The sequence below is a fragment of the Typopeltis vanoorti genome, chromosome 20 (genome assembly GCF_054136105.1).
Source record: "Typopeltis vanoorti isolate ZY-2024b chromosome 20, IOZ_Tvanoo_1.0, whole genome shotgun sequence".
NCBI classification, from domain to species: Eukaryota; Metazoa; Arthropoda; class Arachnida; order Uropygi; family Thelyphonidae; genus Typopeltis; species Typopeltis vanoorti.
This window is the reverse complement of record NC_143568.1, coordinates 58462769-58480657: the sequence shown is the minus strand read 5'-3', so window position 1 is coordinate 58480657 and position 17889 is coordinate 58462769. Positions and strand designations below refer to the sequence as shown.

The window sequence follows — 17889 nt, the reverse complement described above, 5'->3', positions numbered from 1 at the left end:
TTTTTAAAATAATCAAAGTTGAGCAGCTTTCAGAGGCAAAATGTACAATTAATGCACTGTTGCAAGAAAAATGAGGAAGCCTGAAAATAATCAAAACCTTGGAACGAACTCAGTGGTAGACTGAAGAAAGAATTCATCGATTTAATCACAGGCATATGGTGAAAAAATAGCTTACACGTCTGCAAGGACATAAAGATCAGAACTCCATGATGGACTCAAGAAGTTTAAAAAGCAATCATGGAAAAGAAGAAAGAATATGTGCGATAGAAAGGGCAAAACAGCAACTAGAGTGCATGAACAAAAGTCGACTGAATGAACCAACCAATAATAAAAGGTATGACAGGAAAAATAGGCGTATGAATGTGAACATGAACAAAATGAAGGATAGAGTGCTGTATGGAGACTCGTTAATACGAGGTGTGTTAGTAGAGGATTTGACAAAATCGTACCAACCTGATGCGACCATAAAGGATGTAACTGAGTCTATTAGAGAGCAAAAGGAAAGGGTGAAAGAAATGATTGTTGTGGCAGGTACGAATGATTTGAAAGGAGATAAAATGGAAATGATAGAAGACCTGAATGAATTGTTTGAGGTAACAAAAGAAAAGAGTGAGAGAGTTAGAATGATTAGTCTCTTGCCACGGTATGACAGTGAAATGTTTAAAAGGAGGGCCATAATTGCGAATGACTTTATGAGTGGGTTATGTATGACGAGTGGTGTGGAATTTGTGGACGTGTGGAGTGAGTTTGATGGGCGAAAGGATCTATATAAGATGGATGGCTTGCATTTGAATGGTTATGGTGTAAGAAGACTTGAGAAAGTGTTGCTGAATGTAGTGGATGTGCGAATTCAGGGAAACTAGATTTGTTAAGGGGGGGGGGGGTAGATATACAGTCCTTAGGGAGGCAGTTGAATGTAAGAATGAATATAATATGCTAGAGCAAATAAGGACAACAAACCAAAGTGGGATAGTTAATATGAGGCATCAAGGTAGGGTTGGGGCTAATAGGGGTCTTAAATTCATGTACACTAATACTAGGAGTATTAGGAACAAGAAGGAAGAGTTTTTGGCCATGGTTGGCACTTCCAGACCACAGGTTATTGGTATTAGTGAAACATGGCTGACTGTAGATGATATAGCTAGTGGGATTGAATGTGATGGGTATAGTGTGTTCAGGAATGACAGAGAGAATAAAATGGGGTGAGGAGTATTGTTGATGACAGCTGATGAGTTACAGCCAAGGAGAATAGAAGTTGAATTGCAGGATAGAGAAAAGAGCACATTTGAGGCCATTTGGTGTGAGATTGTGGCTAGCAGAACTAAATATACAATTGGGTGCTGCTATAGACCAGGTGATGGAAAAGATGGTGGTGACAGTATGCACAAGCAAATAGAAGAAATGAGTGGAAGGAGGGTGATTATTATGGGAGATTTCAACTATGGTCGCATTGATTGGAGTGAGGAGAGGACACACGGGAGGAAGGAAATGGATTTTATGCGGTTAATAAGGGATAACTATCTGCGACAACATGTAATGGAAAATACTAGGGGTCAGAGAGTGCTTGACCTAGTAATTACATCTGAGGATTTGGCTGTAACAAATATGACCACATTGCCACCAATCGGTGAGAGTGATCATAGGGTCTTGACTTGGGAGGTGGCTAAAGGTGTAGAATTTTCAATTAAGACAGGGTACATGTGGAATTATCGGGCTGGAAAGAATGACAAGCTTAGGAGTTTGATTGGCTCAGTGCCATGGCATGTACAACTGCAAGGACTAGAAGTTGATAGTGCATGGGAGGTAGTTAAGAAGTCCTTGCATGAAGCAATGGCTGACTGTATACCTAGAGTCCGAATAATAAATCAAGTAAGGGTTAAATGGATGAATAACACCATTAAGCTTGAGCTGCAAAAAAAGAAACAACTATGGAGGGAATTTAAGGAGAAAGGTGACCGGCAGGCACACGAACGGTATAAAGCACAGGCCAGAAGGGTGACCAGTGTGGTAAGAAAAGCAAAAAAGGATTACGAAAGAACATTGGCCATGCAGGCTAAAGAGAATCCTAAACAGTTTTTTAGATATGTAGCAAGTAAAAGGAAAAATGTACGTGGCGGAATGATTTTAAAGAATGCCGATGGTAGGGAGGTAACTGAATCAGTTGAGATAGCTGAGTTACTGAGTGAGCACTTTGCAAGATTATATCATCCAGGTGGTGACATTGCAGAAACGAATAAACCAGTAGATTATACGGGAATTGTGGTGAATGAAGTGGAGGTGAGTAGTCTATTACATAACCTCAATGTCAATACATCTGTGGGATTGGATGGTATACCAGCTCGTAGTACGAGAAGCAGCTAAAGAATTGTCAGTACCCTTGACCATTTTGTTTAATTTGAGCCTCAGGACTGGATCAGTCCCAAGGGGGTGGAAAGAGGGGAAAGTAGTTCCACTGCACAAATGTGGTTCCAAGGCTGCTGTTGAAAATTACCGGCCAATCAGCATAACAGGAATCATTATTAAGATCTTAGAGAAAATAGTCAAGAGGAAAATACAAGATTGGATAGATGAAAATGGGATATTGTATGGGGGACAACATGGTTTTGCGAAGGGTAGAGCATGCCTCAGTAACTTGCTCATGTTTTATAACACAGTGACGGCTGAACTGGATAGGGGTAATGGGTTTACAGTGATACTACTGGACCTTGCCAAGGCCTTTGACAGGATACCACATGGAACCCTAATCAGTAAACTGGAGCAGATGGGGATAGATATAGGGTTGGTAAGATGGATAGGAGGGTGGTTGAAGGAGAGATACCAGAGAGTGGTTTATTCAGGAGTGGAGTCAAAAAGATGGCTTGTGACTAGCGGAGTGCCGCAGGGCTCTGTTCTTGGACCACTGCTTTTCAATTTGTTCATCAATGATATTGGAAAGGATTTGAGAGGAAGTGTTCACATGTTTGCTGATGATGCAAAGTTGGGTAGAGCAATTGTGAGTACACAGGATGTCAAAATTTTACAGGATGATTTGTATAGTTTGGAGGACTGGGCTAGGAAAAATGGATGTCAGTTTAATGTGGCAAAGTGTAAGGTTATGCACTTTGGGGTGAAAAGAACAGCAGCAGTATATTGCATTGGTGTAACCGTACTCCAGGAGATTGATGAGGCCAGGGATTTGGTAGTGCTGGTGGATAGGGAGTTGAAGTTTAGGGGGCACATTGCAAAAGTGACTAAAACAGCTCACCAAATCACTTGGCTTATGAAAAATACTTTAACATGCAGAGATAAACAAGTTGTTGTTCCTCTGTATCGAGCCTTGATATGACTCCATCTGGACTTCTGTGCCCAGTTATGGGCACCAGGGTTTCTTCGTGGTGGGGAGGAAGTGGGGAGGGTCCAGAGACGAGTGACCAAGATGATAGCAGGTCTGTGGAATGAACCTTATGAGAATAGGTTGAGGATTTGTGGGTTGCAGAAATTGGACGATAGGTGAAGGAGGGGTGATATGATTGAGACATTCAAATTACTGAAGGGTTTTTATAAGATTGATCCAGAAAATATTTTTGAAAATATGACTGGTGGTGGGAGGACTAGGGGACATGCATGGAAGCTGGGCAAGAGCGTGGTTGACAAGGGTGTTAGAGCTAGGTTTTTTACTTGGAGAGTGGTGAATGAGTGGAATAAGCTTCCAGAGTCTGTTGTGGGTGCTACGACTGTGAATGAGTTCAAGGCAAGATATGATAGATACTGTGTGAATGCTGAATAGTTGTTCCAGACATGATGTTAGGGCCTCCCTCAATGAGTCTGTCGACTCCTTGGAGTTTCCCGGAACAATAATAATAATATCGAATAGCATAAAAAAATTTGAAATGTGGAAGGGAGCTGAAGTCATGATATTCAATAGAAATGCTCAAGTATAGATCATGATCCAGTCTTGTCATGGATGTATAAAAATTTACAGTGGATGCACCACATAATTCAGAGGGCATGATCAGAAGGCCAAATCCAAGGTAAATGGAGTAGAGTTTCATAGTGCTTTATAAAAAAAGAAAGAAAGAGAGAAAACTGAATGTGAGAATTATAGAGGCATTCCCCTACTGGGTATTCCAGGTGAGATTTATGTATGCATAACAGAGAGGAGACTAAGAAAAATTGTCGATGTGAAACTAGGAGAACAACAAGCCAGGTTCAGGCCAAACTGGGGTTATCAGGATCAGATTTTCAGGTTAAGACAGACTCCTGAGAAATTGTGAGAATATGACAAGGTTCTATATTTAAGATTTGTAGGTCTCTGGAAAAAACATATGACAAAGTGCCAAACAAAATGCAGTTCAGACACTACAATAACATGGTGAAAATGGGACATCATATCACACAATACATTATCTCCACTGTTATTCATCATCTGTACAGATGCCATTATAAAAGAAAGGGGAATATCGAAATTGGACATGTTAATCTCAGCTGTTTACTTTCTGTGGATGATGTTGTACTGCTAAATAAATCCAGTACAAATTTGTAGGACTTCTTAACTAAATTGAATAACAAGACCAAAACCAATTTCAACTGCATTCTGAAAATAGAACCTATAGAACAAATAAAATATTTTGACTACTTAGGCACAATATTTAGTGAAGATGACAATTAAATATGGAAATAGATAAGAGAATGAGCACATCTGGTATCATGGGGAGTCAATTGAATAATTTTATATGGAATAAAAGAGAAATTACTAAAAACACTAAACTAGCAGTATAGAAGACATTGTTAAAATCACTTTTAACTTATGGATCTGGGAGATGGGCTAGAAGTAAAACAGTTAATTCAAGACCACAGATATGAATTCAGTGAAAAATTAGAGAAGTGAACAGATGGTACCAATGGCAGAAATATATTAAAAATTAGGATATTAGGAAGGAACTTGACATTGTCAGCATGCATACAGAAATGTTTAAATAGAGAGTTAATTTCACATGTCATGGTTATTTAAACAGAACAGGAAAGATTAGAAAAGCAGGCATTTATTGCCAAGATAGTAGGAAATCACCCAGAGAATGACCGATATCTAATTAATAAAAAAAGTGAAAATAATGGTTATAAACCTTAAGCTTTAAAAAAATAAATAAAAAATAAGAAATTACTTTAATCAGCCCATTAACTCTCTTGATATTTCTGAAGGCTGACTATTAACTGTTGAAACCTCAAACATCACATGCATTATAAAAATTACTATGTAAGATGATAACACCTCCTAAGCAGTGTTTAAACATGCAAAAAGCATAATATTAAGATAATTCAAAAAGAAACTGTGACTTACACTATTATAAAATATGAATAAAGATACAAATAAAAATAGATAAACCAAGGTGTAGGTGTTCATTTACTTTATAAAATATTTTTAGCATTTGAGTCTTGCCATTAATGTTTCGATATTAATATTCAATGTAATTCATCTGAAATATCAAGTCTATAAACTATAATGAAAAGTTAGTTACTTAACAATAATTAAAGAGCATTCTATGCTGTATATCATTTTATAAAGTAATGCTCACTGCTAAATAAAGTTAATAACAATGTGAACTATGTTTCATTAACACATCAAGAAACAAAATAAAACTTTTTTATTTTATTTTTATGATTTTTACAATAAATATACGATTCTTTGAATATCAAAGAAGTAGTCATATCAAACATAATATAGCACTCAATCACAAAAAATTATTTCTCTTATTTTTATAAATAAAAATTTAGAGATATTCTAAAAATATATATGTTACAGTTAAAGTAATAAATCCGGTTATTATTAATAATTACCGGTTAAAGTGAATTTATGAGAATTAATCACTTTAACAGGTAATTATTAATAATTCCTAGAGGAGTCTGGTAAATGTAATAAAAACATTTTATTTAGTTTTATATATAGGTTTTCATTCTCAATAGAAATTATAACAGCTATAATATTCTGGTTATCAGTTAGGTTAGTTTATAATGATTTCCGATTTCATTGAGTGCAAAAAGAAGTACTTTCCTTACTTTTTTCATTATAAACTAACCTAACCAATTGCAATATTGGAAACCTTGACCACCTAAATTAGAATATTTTGAACCTAATTTAAATAGGTTTTCATTCTCAATAGCTTTCATTATTGCGATTTCATTCAATAACTTTTTTCATTATAAACTAACCAATTGAAATATTGGAAACTTCACCACCTAAATTACAATATTTTGTACCTAATTTAAATAGGTTTTCATTTTCAATAGCCTAACCTAACCGGTTAGGTTAGGTTAGTTTATAATGATTTCTGATTTCATTGAGTGCAAAAGAAGTACTTTCCTTACTTTTTTTCATTATAAACTAACCTAACCGGTTAGGTTATACTATTGATAATGAAAACCTATATAAATTAGGTACAAATATTCTAATTTAGGTGTTCAAGGTTTCCAATATTGCAATTGGTTAGGTTAGTTTATAATGAAAAAAGTAAGGAAATACTTCTTTTGAACTCAATGAAATCAGTATAAACTAACCTAACCAATAACCAGAATATTACAGCTGTTATAATTTCTATTGAGAATGAAAACCTATATAAATTAAGTACAAAATATTCTAATTTAGGTGGTCAAGGTTTCCAATATTGCAAGTGGTTAGGTTAGGTTAGTTTATAATGAAAAAAGTAAGGAAATTACTTATTTTGCACTCAATGAAATCAGAAATCAGTATAAACTAACCTAACTGATAACCAGAATATTATAGCTGTTATAATTTCTATTGAGAATGAAAACCTATATAAATTAGGTACAAAATATGGTATTTTAAACCAACTTTTTCTGCTATTAAAAAAAATATTTTTTATGAAACATGTTTTTATTACATTTACCAGACTGCTCTAGAAATTATTAATAATTACCCGTTAAAGTGATTAATTCTCGTAAATTATTCACTTTAACCAGTAATTATTAATAATAACCAGATTTATTACTTTAATCGCAACATATATATCTACAAATAAGAGATTCTGTTCACAGAATCTTAAAAAATAGTTACCTCCATAACCAACATATAAATGACAATTACATAGCACATTAATAAATTACTTCTAAATATATTTTTACATCTTTGCAGGGTGACAATTTTTTCTGGATTTTTTTTTTTCTGGATGACATATACCAGTAAAAAGTTTCTTTATAAATATTGTACATGACATATCAAATAAGAAAATTAACATCATACATATTTGCTTATATATAAAATATATTACTCAATTCTTCTATTTACATTTTTTTTCTATCAAGATTAACAGTTCACTCAAACCTGAAATTCATGTTTGTAATGTTAATGCCATAGTACATGAATGAATGAAAATATTTACAGGAATCTGCAAAATGCATCATGTACAGGAATAGCAACAGCTCCAGCGAGACCAATTCCTGCAGAATCTCCTAATGATGCAACTCCTAAAGAAAATTCTGTATGTTCTTCAGGAATCTAAAAATTAAATCATAACATCAAATTGATGAACTATTCTTAAACAGTCCACATTTATATATAAAACAACAATCTACATAACCCACATACACAAACATCCACTGATAGCATAGCAACATATTTATGGAATGCAATGGTAAAAGAATTCTATAAGATTTAAAAGTCACTAGATATCCCAAGTTCTCTAGCAGTGTCCTATTTTCAAATATGAAATTTAACCCATTAATTAAACTCTCAAAATCAGAATACAAATATTCTTCACTTCAAAATAAATTGGAAGTGATCACTATTTAGTCTTGAGCAGGATAAAATTGAATTTCATATTGAAAAGAATAACATGTAAGAAAGTTTTAAAGCGAATAAAAGTTGAGCAGCTCTCAGATGTGAATTGTAGACTAAAATACACAAAGATTATTAAAGAAAAAATGAAAGAGTTTGAGAACAGAAATCAAACCTTGGAGATTCAGTGGCAAACTCTGAAGAAAACATTGATTGATTCTGCCAGAGAGGCATGTGGTGAAGTTGCCTGCAAGGATAAAAAAATCAGAACTCCCTGGTAGACAAAGGAAGTTAAAGAGGCAGTGAAGGAAAAGAAGAAAGCATATCAAAAGTTCCTGGCAAATAAGTCAGCTTGTGCTCTTAGAGAATATAGAGATAAATGCAAGAATGCTAAACACCGTGTAAAACTAGCTAAACAAAAGTCATGGGAGGACTTTGGCAAGAATATAGAAAATAAATATCAAGAAGGTGGCAAAATATTCTCAAGGTTGTTGAAGAAGCTTAGGAATGGAGGAAAGAGTGCTGTAAAAGGAGTTAGAGATGATAACAGTGACATGAAAATGGGAGAAAAAGATATCCTTGAGGTATGGAGTAATTACTTTGAAAAACTGCTAAATGAAACAAGTAGTGATGACAGCACAGTGGTAAAAAACACTGACCAGGCATGCAGTCAGGAATACATATCCATACTTGAAGTAGAAAAAGCCATCAAAGGCTTGAAATGTGGAAAGGCATCAGGAGTAGATGATATTCGACCAGAAATGCTGAAGTATGGTATAAGAGTCTTACAGTGGCTGCACTGCATAGTTCAGAAAGCCTGGACAGAGGGACGAATTCCCGATGATTGGAGTACAGCTCTCATAGTACCCATATATAAAAAGGGAAATAAAACTGAATGTGAGAATTACAGAGGTATTTCCCTACTGACTGTTCCTGGCAAGATCTATGCAAGTATACTTGAGAAACGGTTGAGAAGAATTGTGGAAGAAAACCTTGGTGAAGAACAAGCTGGATTCAGGCCAAATAGAGGCTGTCAAGATCAGATCTTCACTTTACGACAAATAGTCGAGAAAGCATGGGAATATAACAAAGATCTGTATTTAAGTTTTGTCGATTTGGAAAAGGCATATGACAAGGCGCCAAAAGAGAAGCTATTCAATATGCTGCAGTTATATGGTGTGAATGGGGCATTATATCAAGCAATACTTAGTCTGTATTTGAGTTGTAAGTCAGCAGTTAGAATTGAAGGAAGTACAGGAAGATGGATTAATGTTAAATCTGGTGTGAGACAAGGATGTACATTATCCCCTCTGTTATTCATTATCTATATGGATCACATTATGAATGAAGGAAAGTGGTATTAAACATGATATCAAAATTGGAGATGTTAATGTCAGCTTTTTGCATTATGCGGATGATTTATACTTCTAAATAAATCTGCTACAAGTCTGCAAGATTCTCTGACTAAATTGAATAGCTGTTGTAATAGATATGGTATGAAGGTCAGCAATAAAAAGACAAAGACAATGAAAATAGGCAGAATCGTTGAAAATGTCAACTGTGTTGTGAATGGAGAACCTGTGGAACAAGTAAAACATTTCAGCTACTTAGGCACGATTTTTAGTGAAGATGGTAAATTAAATATAGAAATAGACAACAGAATCAGCAAAGCAGGTATGGTGGAAAGTCAATTGAATAAATTCATATGGAATAAGAGAGAAATTAGTCGGAACATTAAATTAGCTGTATACAAGACAGTGTTCAAACCAGTTTTAACTTATGGATCTGAGAGCTGGGTCAGAAGTAAAACACTTGACCAAAGACTAGAGACCGCAGATATGAGAGTCCTGAGAAAGATTAGAGGCGTGAACAGATGGCATCAATAGCAATATGATATTAAAAACGAGGATATTAAGAAAGAACTTGACATTGTCAGCATCCAGGAATGCGTTAGCAGAGCTAATCTCAGGTGGTATGGTCACTTAAACAGAATGGGCAAGGAAAGATTAGCAAAACAAGTGTTCTCTGCCAGGTTGGCAGCATAACGACCCAGAGGAAGACCAAGATATAGGTGGATTGATACGGTACAAAGTGCCTTAGATGATAGAAATATAAGATCTGATAATGTTGGAATCTTGACAAGTAACAGACTGATTTGGAGGAAAATTGTAGATAGGAAGTTAGTAATGAAGTAATTTTTTTCATGTAGTACTATCATATCATGTACACCCGTTGAGGGTACATGGCAGGAATTTGATGATGATGATGAATTAAAGAATAAGAATTAGTTACTAATGCTTCAGGCACATTTTTTGCTATATACATTTAGGGTATGCTAAAAAGTTGTGATAATGATCATGAAGAAATTGCGGTGTCTGACATGTCTTCTTATATATTGTAAAATAAAATGAACAAATTATTACAATTTGATGAAACATGGAGGGTTCGAAGGTTTTAAGATATGTTCTTTCTTGTAGTTATATCAGTTGCTTTAATCATTTTTGTTCTAGGTGTTTTTTTCATCTAGAACTGCTTTCAAAATGGACTGCTTTTCTCCCCCCCCCTTCTCATATATGTTTTTTGCTGCACTACCTGTAATGTAGAAACAATGTATTTGAGGGTCCTAAAGAGAGAAAGAAACAAGGCAAACTCAGATACAGAATTTAGTGAAATATATGTATATGTGAATTTTGCATACATCCACTAAACTGCATGAAGGCATTCATTATAATAATGCTATGTTCTAATTTAAATATGTCATTTTCATTATTTGTCTGTATAAGATATGACTGCACAAATTAGACTTGGTGGCAGAAATTTGTCATCAGGTAGGGATACAACTGAAAAAATCCACCATGGCTTGTATTAAGTGACCAGTGAAAAAGTTGATGATTCAGCTGCAGAGGATGGAAGACAAACCACACAATGACAGTTTGCTAAGCAGGCCACAATAACAAACCTTTGGTATATAGGCTAGAAGATCAGCTGTGGATCAAGAGTGGAAGAATCCATAAAGCTGGTCAGTGATGCATTGGTAAGTCTCCAGGTAGTGCAGAAGTTAGCTAATGATGACCTTCTCCAGTTTTAGAGAGAGATCATCTTTCTTTGGAATGGGCTATATGCAGACCTGTTTCCATGAAATAGGATAAATTGAAGAGGAGATAAGAAAACGTTAGTTCTGGGGCACAAGTTTTTAGCACAATAAGTGGGACACCATCAGGAATGGATGTATTGTTTGTGTTCAGGATTCTTCTGACTTCTTTCTGGCAGAAGACTGTGGGTGACATAGAGCGAGAAGTTCTTGGTAAAGTGAAAACTGTGTCCTAGGAGCAGTCACCAATGCAGAAATGGGAATAGAAGAGTGATGCCAGAGTCAACCTCATCCTTAGGCAAGGTAGTTATGGCACCATCTGGATGCAAGAGTGGTGGAAACATGGATGGACAAAAGTAGTGCCCAACAGCCTTAGCAAAGGACCAGAATGCTCACCTGCCATCTGGACAAGAGGCAAGTCTGCAGGATTTGTATCTTTCAAAATCTGATTTGGATTTATATTATATATATATATATATATATATATATATATTAATGGTTATTTTATAGCTGTTGGAAGATGTGATATTAGTGGAGTGGGCACTGGAGTTTTGGTCATGAGCCATTCAAGCTATGCTATTTTGTTCTAGTATTGTGTTGGCACTTTTTTTTTTCAGAACCAAGGCTTTGATGGTGGTAGTGGCCAGGGATTCTGGGTGGAATGAGGGCAGGAGGGGATGGGGAGAGGATTTCATTCTTGTTATCTCACATATCATGTTTTGCCTGCTTCTATATATATCAATTTTCTCAATTTACACAGATGTCAAAACTAGTTATGCAGAATAACAAGGTAAAAAAAAGAAAAAAATAATATATCAAAAATGGAATACAACACCCTCATCCACAATCTCATATGACATGAACACAAAGTATCAGATAAAAGAAGAATATCGGTCTTTACTCATGAACATCCAATTAATATTTCAATTAACACTGATGTTGAAGCTAATAGTTATACAGTATAAGATGCGACAAAAAATAATAATACGTCATATGTGGTAAGATTATCTCATCAGCTTGCTCAAATTCTAAAAAAGAGAAAAAATACATACTGCCCTTCCATAGCTGCTTGTTGGTAGACTTGTAGAAATCATGACAATCTGCATCAGTAAGTTCAAAACTGATAAGAGAGAGATCTCATTTCTTAAGAGGATTAATTCCAACAGGTGTTGAATTTGCTTAAGGGTCAAAGCTGTATAACTGAGAGGAGACCTCCACATAGCCTTTAAAGGAATGCGGAGAACCAACCAGGGCTTCTGACCTAATGTCCAATCCTCACCTTCTTGTGGTGCACCCTGTTGGGTATCTACCTGGATACTGAAAGAATGAGGATGGGCTGGCAATTTGGGATTTAGCTGACCAAATTGTATTCTTATTGGCTTAAACCAAAATACAAAATGATGGTACAACATGACAAATTTTCATGCTGGCTGGGGTGTCGCCCAGTTAAACAAGGCCCCCGTTGTTTTCACCAGGGCAAACAGCGAAAAGTCAGCTACTGGAACAAACCCTTAAACACACCCCAACTCAATATCACCAGAGTTGAAGAGGTACTATCAACATAAGAAGCTTGAATGGCAAAGAAATGGAGCTAGCTGAGGAATTAGATAAGTACCAGATCGACATAATAGGGGTGACCGAAACAAAAAAGAAAAACTGGTGAGATTGTTCTGAGCAATAAATACAAAATGTTATATTCAGGCTATGACAATCAAGGAAAAGAAGAAGTAGCTATAGTATTCAACACTAAATATGAGGCTAATCCTCTTGAATGGCAGACAATTCAAGTAGAGTGATATGAGCAAATATCAGAATGGGAAACTGGACAATGAGACTTATATGTGCCTATGGTCGAGAAATCATGGGAATATAACAAAGATCTGTATTTAAGTTTTGTCGATCTGGAAAAGGCATATGACAAGGTGCCAAGAGAGGAGAAGCTATTCAATATGCTAGATTGTATGGTCTCAACGGGGCATTATATCAAGCAATACTTAGTCTTTATTTGAGTTGTATATCAGTAAATCTGGTGTGAGACAAAGATATACATTATCCCTTTCTTTTAGGCTTGCACGTGATCTGAATGCATTTTTGGAAATTATGGAGACAACTACCATGTTTGAATAAAAACTTTAGTTTAATATTACTAAAATTTACAATTCGACATTTCGACCTTTATGTCAAGGTCATCTTCTGGAGCGTACAAATATACACAAGAAACAAGCTATACTACAATCAGACTGGTTCATTAAAGACACTGACTAACCGCTACCACAATTGCTGGCCTGACCTCTGGTGGAAAAAAATAAAAATAAAAATAAATAAATAAATAAATAAAATAATAAATAAATAAAATAATAAATAAATAAATAAATTAATAAAATAATAAATAAATCAATAAATTAATAAAATAATAAATAAATAAATTAATTAATTAAATTAAATTTAAAAAAAATTATACATCAACGCTAGAGTCCTATTATTTGTACTGTCTACTATATACATATATTAACATCATTCCAGCCAGTTGGAGTGAAATGGTTTCTATCCAATCTGAACTCTAGCCAATCTGAAACGGATTGGCTAGAGTCCTGACTTATGTTGAATCTTTCATATTAGGTTGGCTGAATGTGTGCCATCCAGATCCTTGGAATTTTCATACCATCTTTATTGTTGATATTTGGGTGGTTTATCAGGATTTCGCAGGATTCTTTAAATTTTCTTTCGTACGATGTTTTTGTGCGGTGTAAGGAGCAGGTGCTTTTCCAGTTGATTTGGTGTAAGGTGTTAAGTGCGTGGTCTGAGAGGCCTGCTTCACCATAATGGTTATATTTAATGTGTCTAATGTGTTCTTTCTTGCGTATAGGGATTGTCCGTCCTGTTTCACCAATGTACGATAAGTTACAGGTGCAGCGGATGCAATAGACTCCAGGATGTGCTAATGGGAGGAGAGGATCCTTAGAGGAGCTGAATATGGTTTTAAGTTTAGTAGGTGGTTTAAAGGTGGCATTAAGGTTATAATGTTGTAGGATTCTGTTGATTTTTTCTGATAACCCTTTAATGTATGGGATGGCTATGGTTTTACTATAATCTAGATTCATTTTTGTTGTGGTTTTATAGAGTATTTTATTGACAGTATTTTTGTTATAGCCATTATTTATGAATGTGTCACTAATGATTTTTAGTTCTTGTTTCAGGGCTTGCTGGTTAGAGCAAATAGTTGTGGCTCTGTTTTTAAGGGTGTTAATGACTCCATATTTTTGTGCTGGGTGGTGGTATGAATTCGCATGTATGTATTGGCCCGCGTGTGTCGGTTTTCGGTAGACCGTGAAGGATAGACTGCCTGAAGGAAGACGTGTAACTAGTGTGTCTAGGAATGGGAGCGAATTTTGGTTTTCGATTTCGATGGTAAATTATATGCGTTCGTGTTGTTTGTTTAGGTGGCTGAGGAATGTGTTTAGCGTTTAGTCTGATTGTAGTATAGTATATGATCGCCCATGCGGCCAGATCGCGAACACGTCTTCAACGTATCTGAGCCAGATTGTCAGTCGAAGCGTGGCGGAATCAAGAGCCCTTTGCTCAAAGGCTTCCATGTAGAAGTTCACGACTGGGGGGGATAATGGTGAGCCCATGGCTGTACCTTCCTTTTGGCGCACATTCAGCCAACCTAATATGAAAGATTCAACATAAGTCAGGACTCTAGCCAATCCACCAGTATTAGAAACCATTCCACTCCAACTGGCTGGAATGATGTTAATATATGTATATAGTAGACAACACAAATAATAGGACTCTAGCGTTGATGTATAATTTTTTTTTTAATTTAATTTTATTTATTTATTTATTATTATTTTTTTTATTTTTTTATTTTATTTTATTTATTTTTTTATTTTATTTTATTTATTTATTTTTATTATTATTTTTTTTTTCCACCAGAGGTCAGGCCAACAATTGTGGTAGCAGTTGGTCAGTGTCTTTAACGAACCAGTCTGATTGTAGTATAGCTTGTTTCTTGTGTATATTTGTACGCTCCAGAAGATGACCTTGACATAAAGGTCGAAACATCGAATTGTAAATTTTAGTAATATTAAACTAAAGTTCTTATTCAAACACAGTAGTTGTCTCCATAATTTCCAAAAATGCATATACATTATCCCCTTTGTTATTCATTATCTATATGGATCATATTATGAAGGAAAGTAGTATTAAACATGATATCAAAATTGGAGATGTTAATGTCAGCTTTTTGCTTTATGCAGACGATGTTATACTTCTAAATAAATCTGCTACAAGTCTTCAAGATTCCCTGACTAAATTGAATAACTGTTGTAATAGATATGACATGGTATGAAGGTTAGCAGTAACAAGACAAAGACAATGAAAATAGGTAGAATCGTTGAAAATGTCAGCTGTGTTGTGAATGGAGAACCTGTGGAACAAGTAAAACATTTCAGCTACTTAGGCATGATTTTTAGTGAAGATGGTAAATTAAATATAGAAATAGACAACAGAATCAACAAATCTGGTATTGTAGGAAGTCAAATGAATAAATTCATGTGGAATAAGAGAGAAATTAGTCAGAACACTAAATTAGCTATATACAAGACAGTGTTCAAGCCAGTTTTAACTTATGGATCTGAGAGCTGGGTCAGAAGTAAAGCACTTAACCAAAGACTAGAGACCGCAGATATGAGAGTCCTGAGAAAGATTAGAGGCGTGAACAGATGGCATCAATGGCAATATCATATTAAAAACGAGGCTATTAGGAAAGAACTTGACATTGCCAGCATCTAGGAATGCATTAGCAGAGCTAATCTCAGGTAGTATGGTCACTTAAACAGAATGGGCAAGGAAAGATTATCAAAACAAATGTTCTCCACCAGGCTGGCAGGAAAATGACCCAGAGGAAGACCAAGATATAGATGTATTGATACGGTACAAAGTGCCTTAGATGATAGAAATATAAGATCTGATATTGAAAGTTGATTTTTCATTTGGTTAAACTATAATAAATTTAGTTTAATCCTTTATCCAAGTGTGAGCAAACAAAGTTTGCATCTGAAAGTTACTCCAGTCATGAAGATACTTTCAGGTGCAAACTTTGTTTGCTCACACTAGGATAAAAGATTAAACTAAATTTATTATAAGATCTGATAATGTTGGAGTCTTGACAGGTAACAGGTTGATCTGGAGGAAAATTGTAGATAGGAAGTTAGTAATGAGGTAAATTTTTTATGTAGGACTATCATATCCTGTACACCCCTTGAGGGGTGTACAGGATATTTGATGATGATGATGATGGTGGTTGAATTTGCTCCAATATGTCTCCTTTTCCTTCTTTAGATTCAAAGTTCTAAACTGTGTTTCAGCACCTAGGCTTGAAGTAGATTTTGCTTAAAGTCGAAGTGTAAAATAGTCATTTAATGTTAAATGACCATGGTACTTTTGCAATTTTTCTCCTTCATCATGAAGTTTCGTTTGATGTAACCTTACAAACCACTTCAGGTATCCATTGGCATTGTAATCTTGCAAAAGGTGAAGAAATTCATTTCCTCAGCAAATAATCGTGTAGATTCAAATCGCAGTGGGAGATTCAAAATCACAGACTTTTGTTTGAAGGATAGATACACTAACCATTCAACCCCCCCACACCAGCTAAATAAATAATCTTTTTAAATAAAAACCTGCATATTAAATGTTCTTTCAAATCTAAAAAGTAGCAATAATGGAATTTAATACTATAAAAGGAATGAAAACTGAACCCATTTACTGTTACTCTATATATTAACGTTTTGTTTTATAATGTTCAACTACAGACAGCATAAAAATGTTCTCATCGATATATGCTATGATAAAGATCACACCATGTGCTTGCTCTAGTTGTTGAAAATAGAGGTCAGCACTGATCTGGAAGCAGCTTGATGTGTACCACAGATTATGATATAATCTGTGGTACACACCCTCAAAATCCAAACACATAGTGTAATCCTTATTCTTGAACTAACTTTATATCAGGAACAGAAGCTACATTTCACTTGAGTTGTTCAAATTGTTGAAATACATGATTATTATTATTAAGAGAGACTTCCAGAGAGACTCACATCCAATGACAATCTATTCCAATTAGGCACACCCTAGGAGAGAAACATCTAGTCCTCATCCCCTTCTTAGCAGCATTCATTCACAGCTTCCAAGGATGTCCTCGTCCTTTTCCCATCCTCCATAAATTGAAAAATTCCATCAATTGAAATCCTGTATAACCAGTGGTGAGCTATGGACATTTTAACAAAGGTTTGCATTGTCGAGCAAAAAAAAAATTTTTAATTTTTAAAAAATGACCTAACTTAGCCATTATAATACTTATATTGCAACTTTGTAGAGCTTCTGACAGATATGATAATTCCTGGGATATCAATCATTAATGCTAGATCTTTTAAAAATTCGAAATTGAAAAGTCGGTTTAAAAAGCCCTTATATTTATCATTCGATGCAAAATGCTTGCATAAAGCTGGGTAATTTCTCCACAAAGCAAGAGCCGTTCGTAAACTGAAAACTGCCCACATGGTCCAAACACATGGCCAATCTTTAAAATTTAGATACCAAGGTCTTTTGTTTGCAATCGTATTTAATTCTCGTTGGTTTTTTGGTGAATGATGATAAAAAGCATATAATTTATCCATAAATATTTCAAAATGATTTATTTCTTTAATGTTTTTTATCGAATCGTCTAATACTAAGTGTAAACAATGAGCACAATGCTAAATCACAATGTTGGGAAATTTTTGTAGACGTTTGATTGCAACACCTGATTTGTTTCCTAACATTGCACTAACTCCATCAGAACAAAATGCAATGAAATGATTTTTATATAGTTATCAGAAAACCCATATGAATTTAAAGTAGCAATTATAGTATGTGTTTTCATGTGTACATTCCACAGTGGTATTTTCTAGTTCTACAAGATTATTAAACAAGAAGAACAAGGGGCTCGCAAATTTGAGAAAAATTTAACAAAGGGTCCCCACGAGCC

General features: G+C 34.9%; 1 protein-coding gene across 2 annotated transcripts in view; it reads right to left on the bottom strand.

Annotated features, from left to right (window-relative positions):
- Positions 1-5709: 5709 nt before the first annotated feature.
- Cln3 (CLN3 lysosomal/endosomal transmembrane protein, battenin) overlaps positions 5710-17889 on the bottom strand; it is a 191661-nt gene continuing 179481 nt past the window's right edge. For both annotated transcript variants that reach the window (XM_090410118.1, XM_090410119.1), the window contains exon 15: positions 5710-7489. In XM_090410118.1, coding sequence (XP_090266244.1) covers positions 7370-7489 — 120 coding nt within the window. In that variant the 3' untranslated portion in view covers positions 5710-7369. The remainder of the gene's footprint in view (positions 7490-17889) is intronic.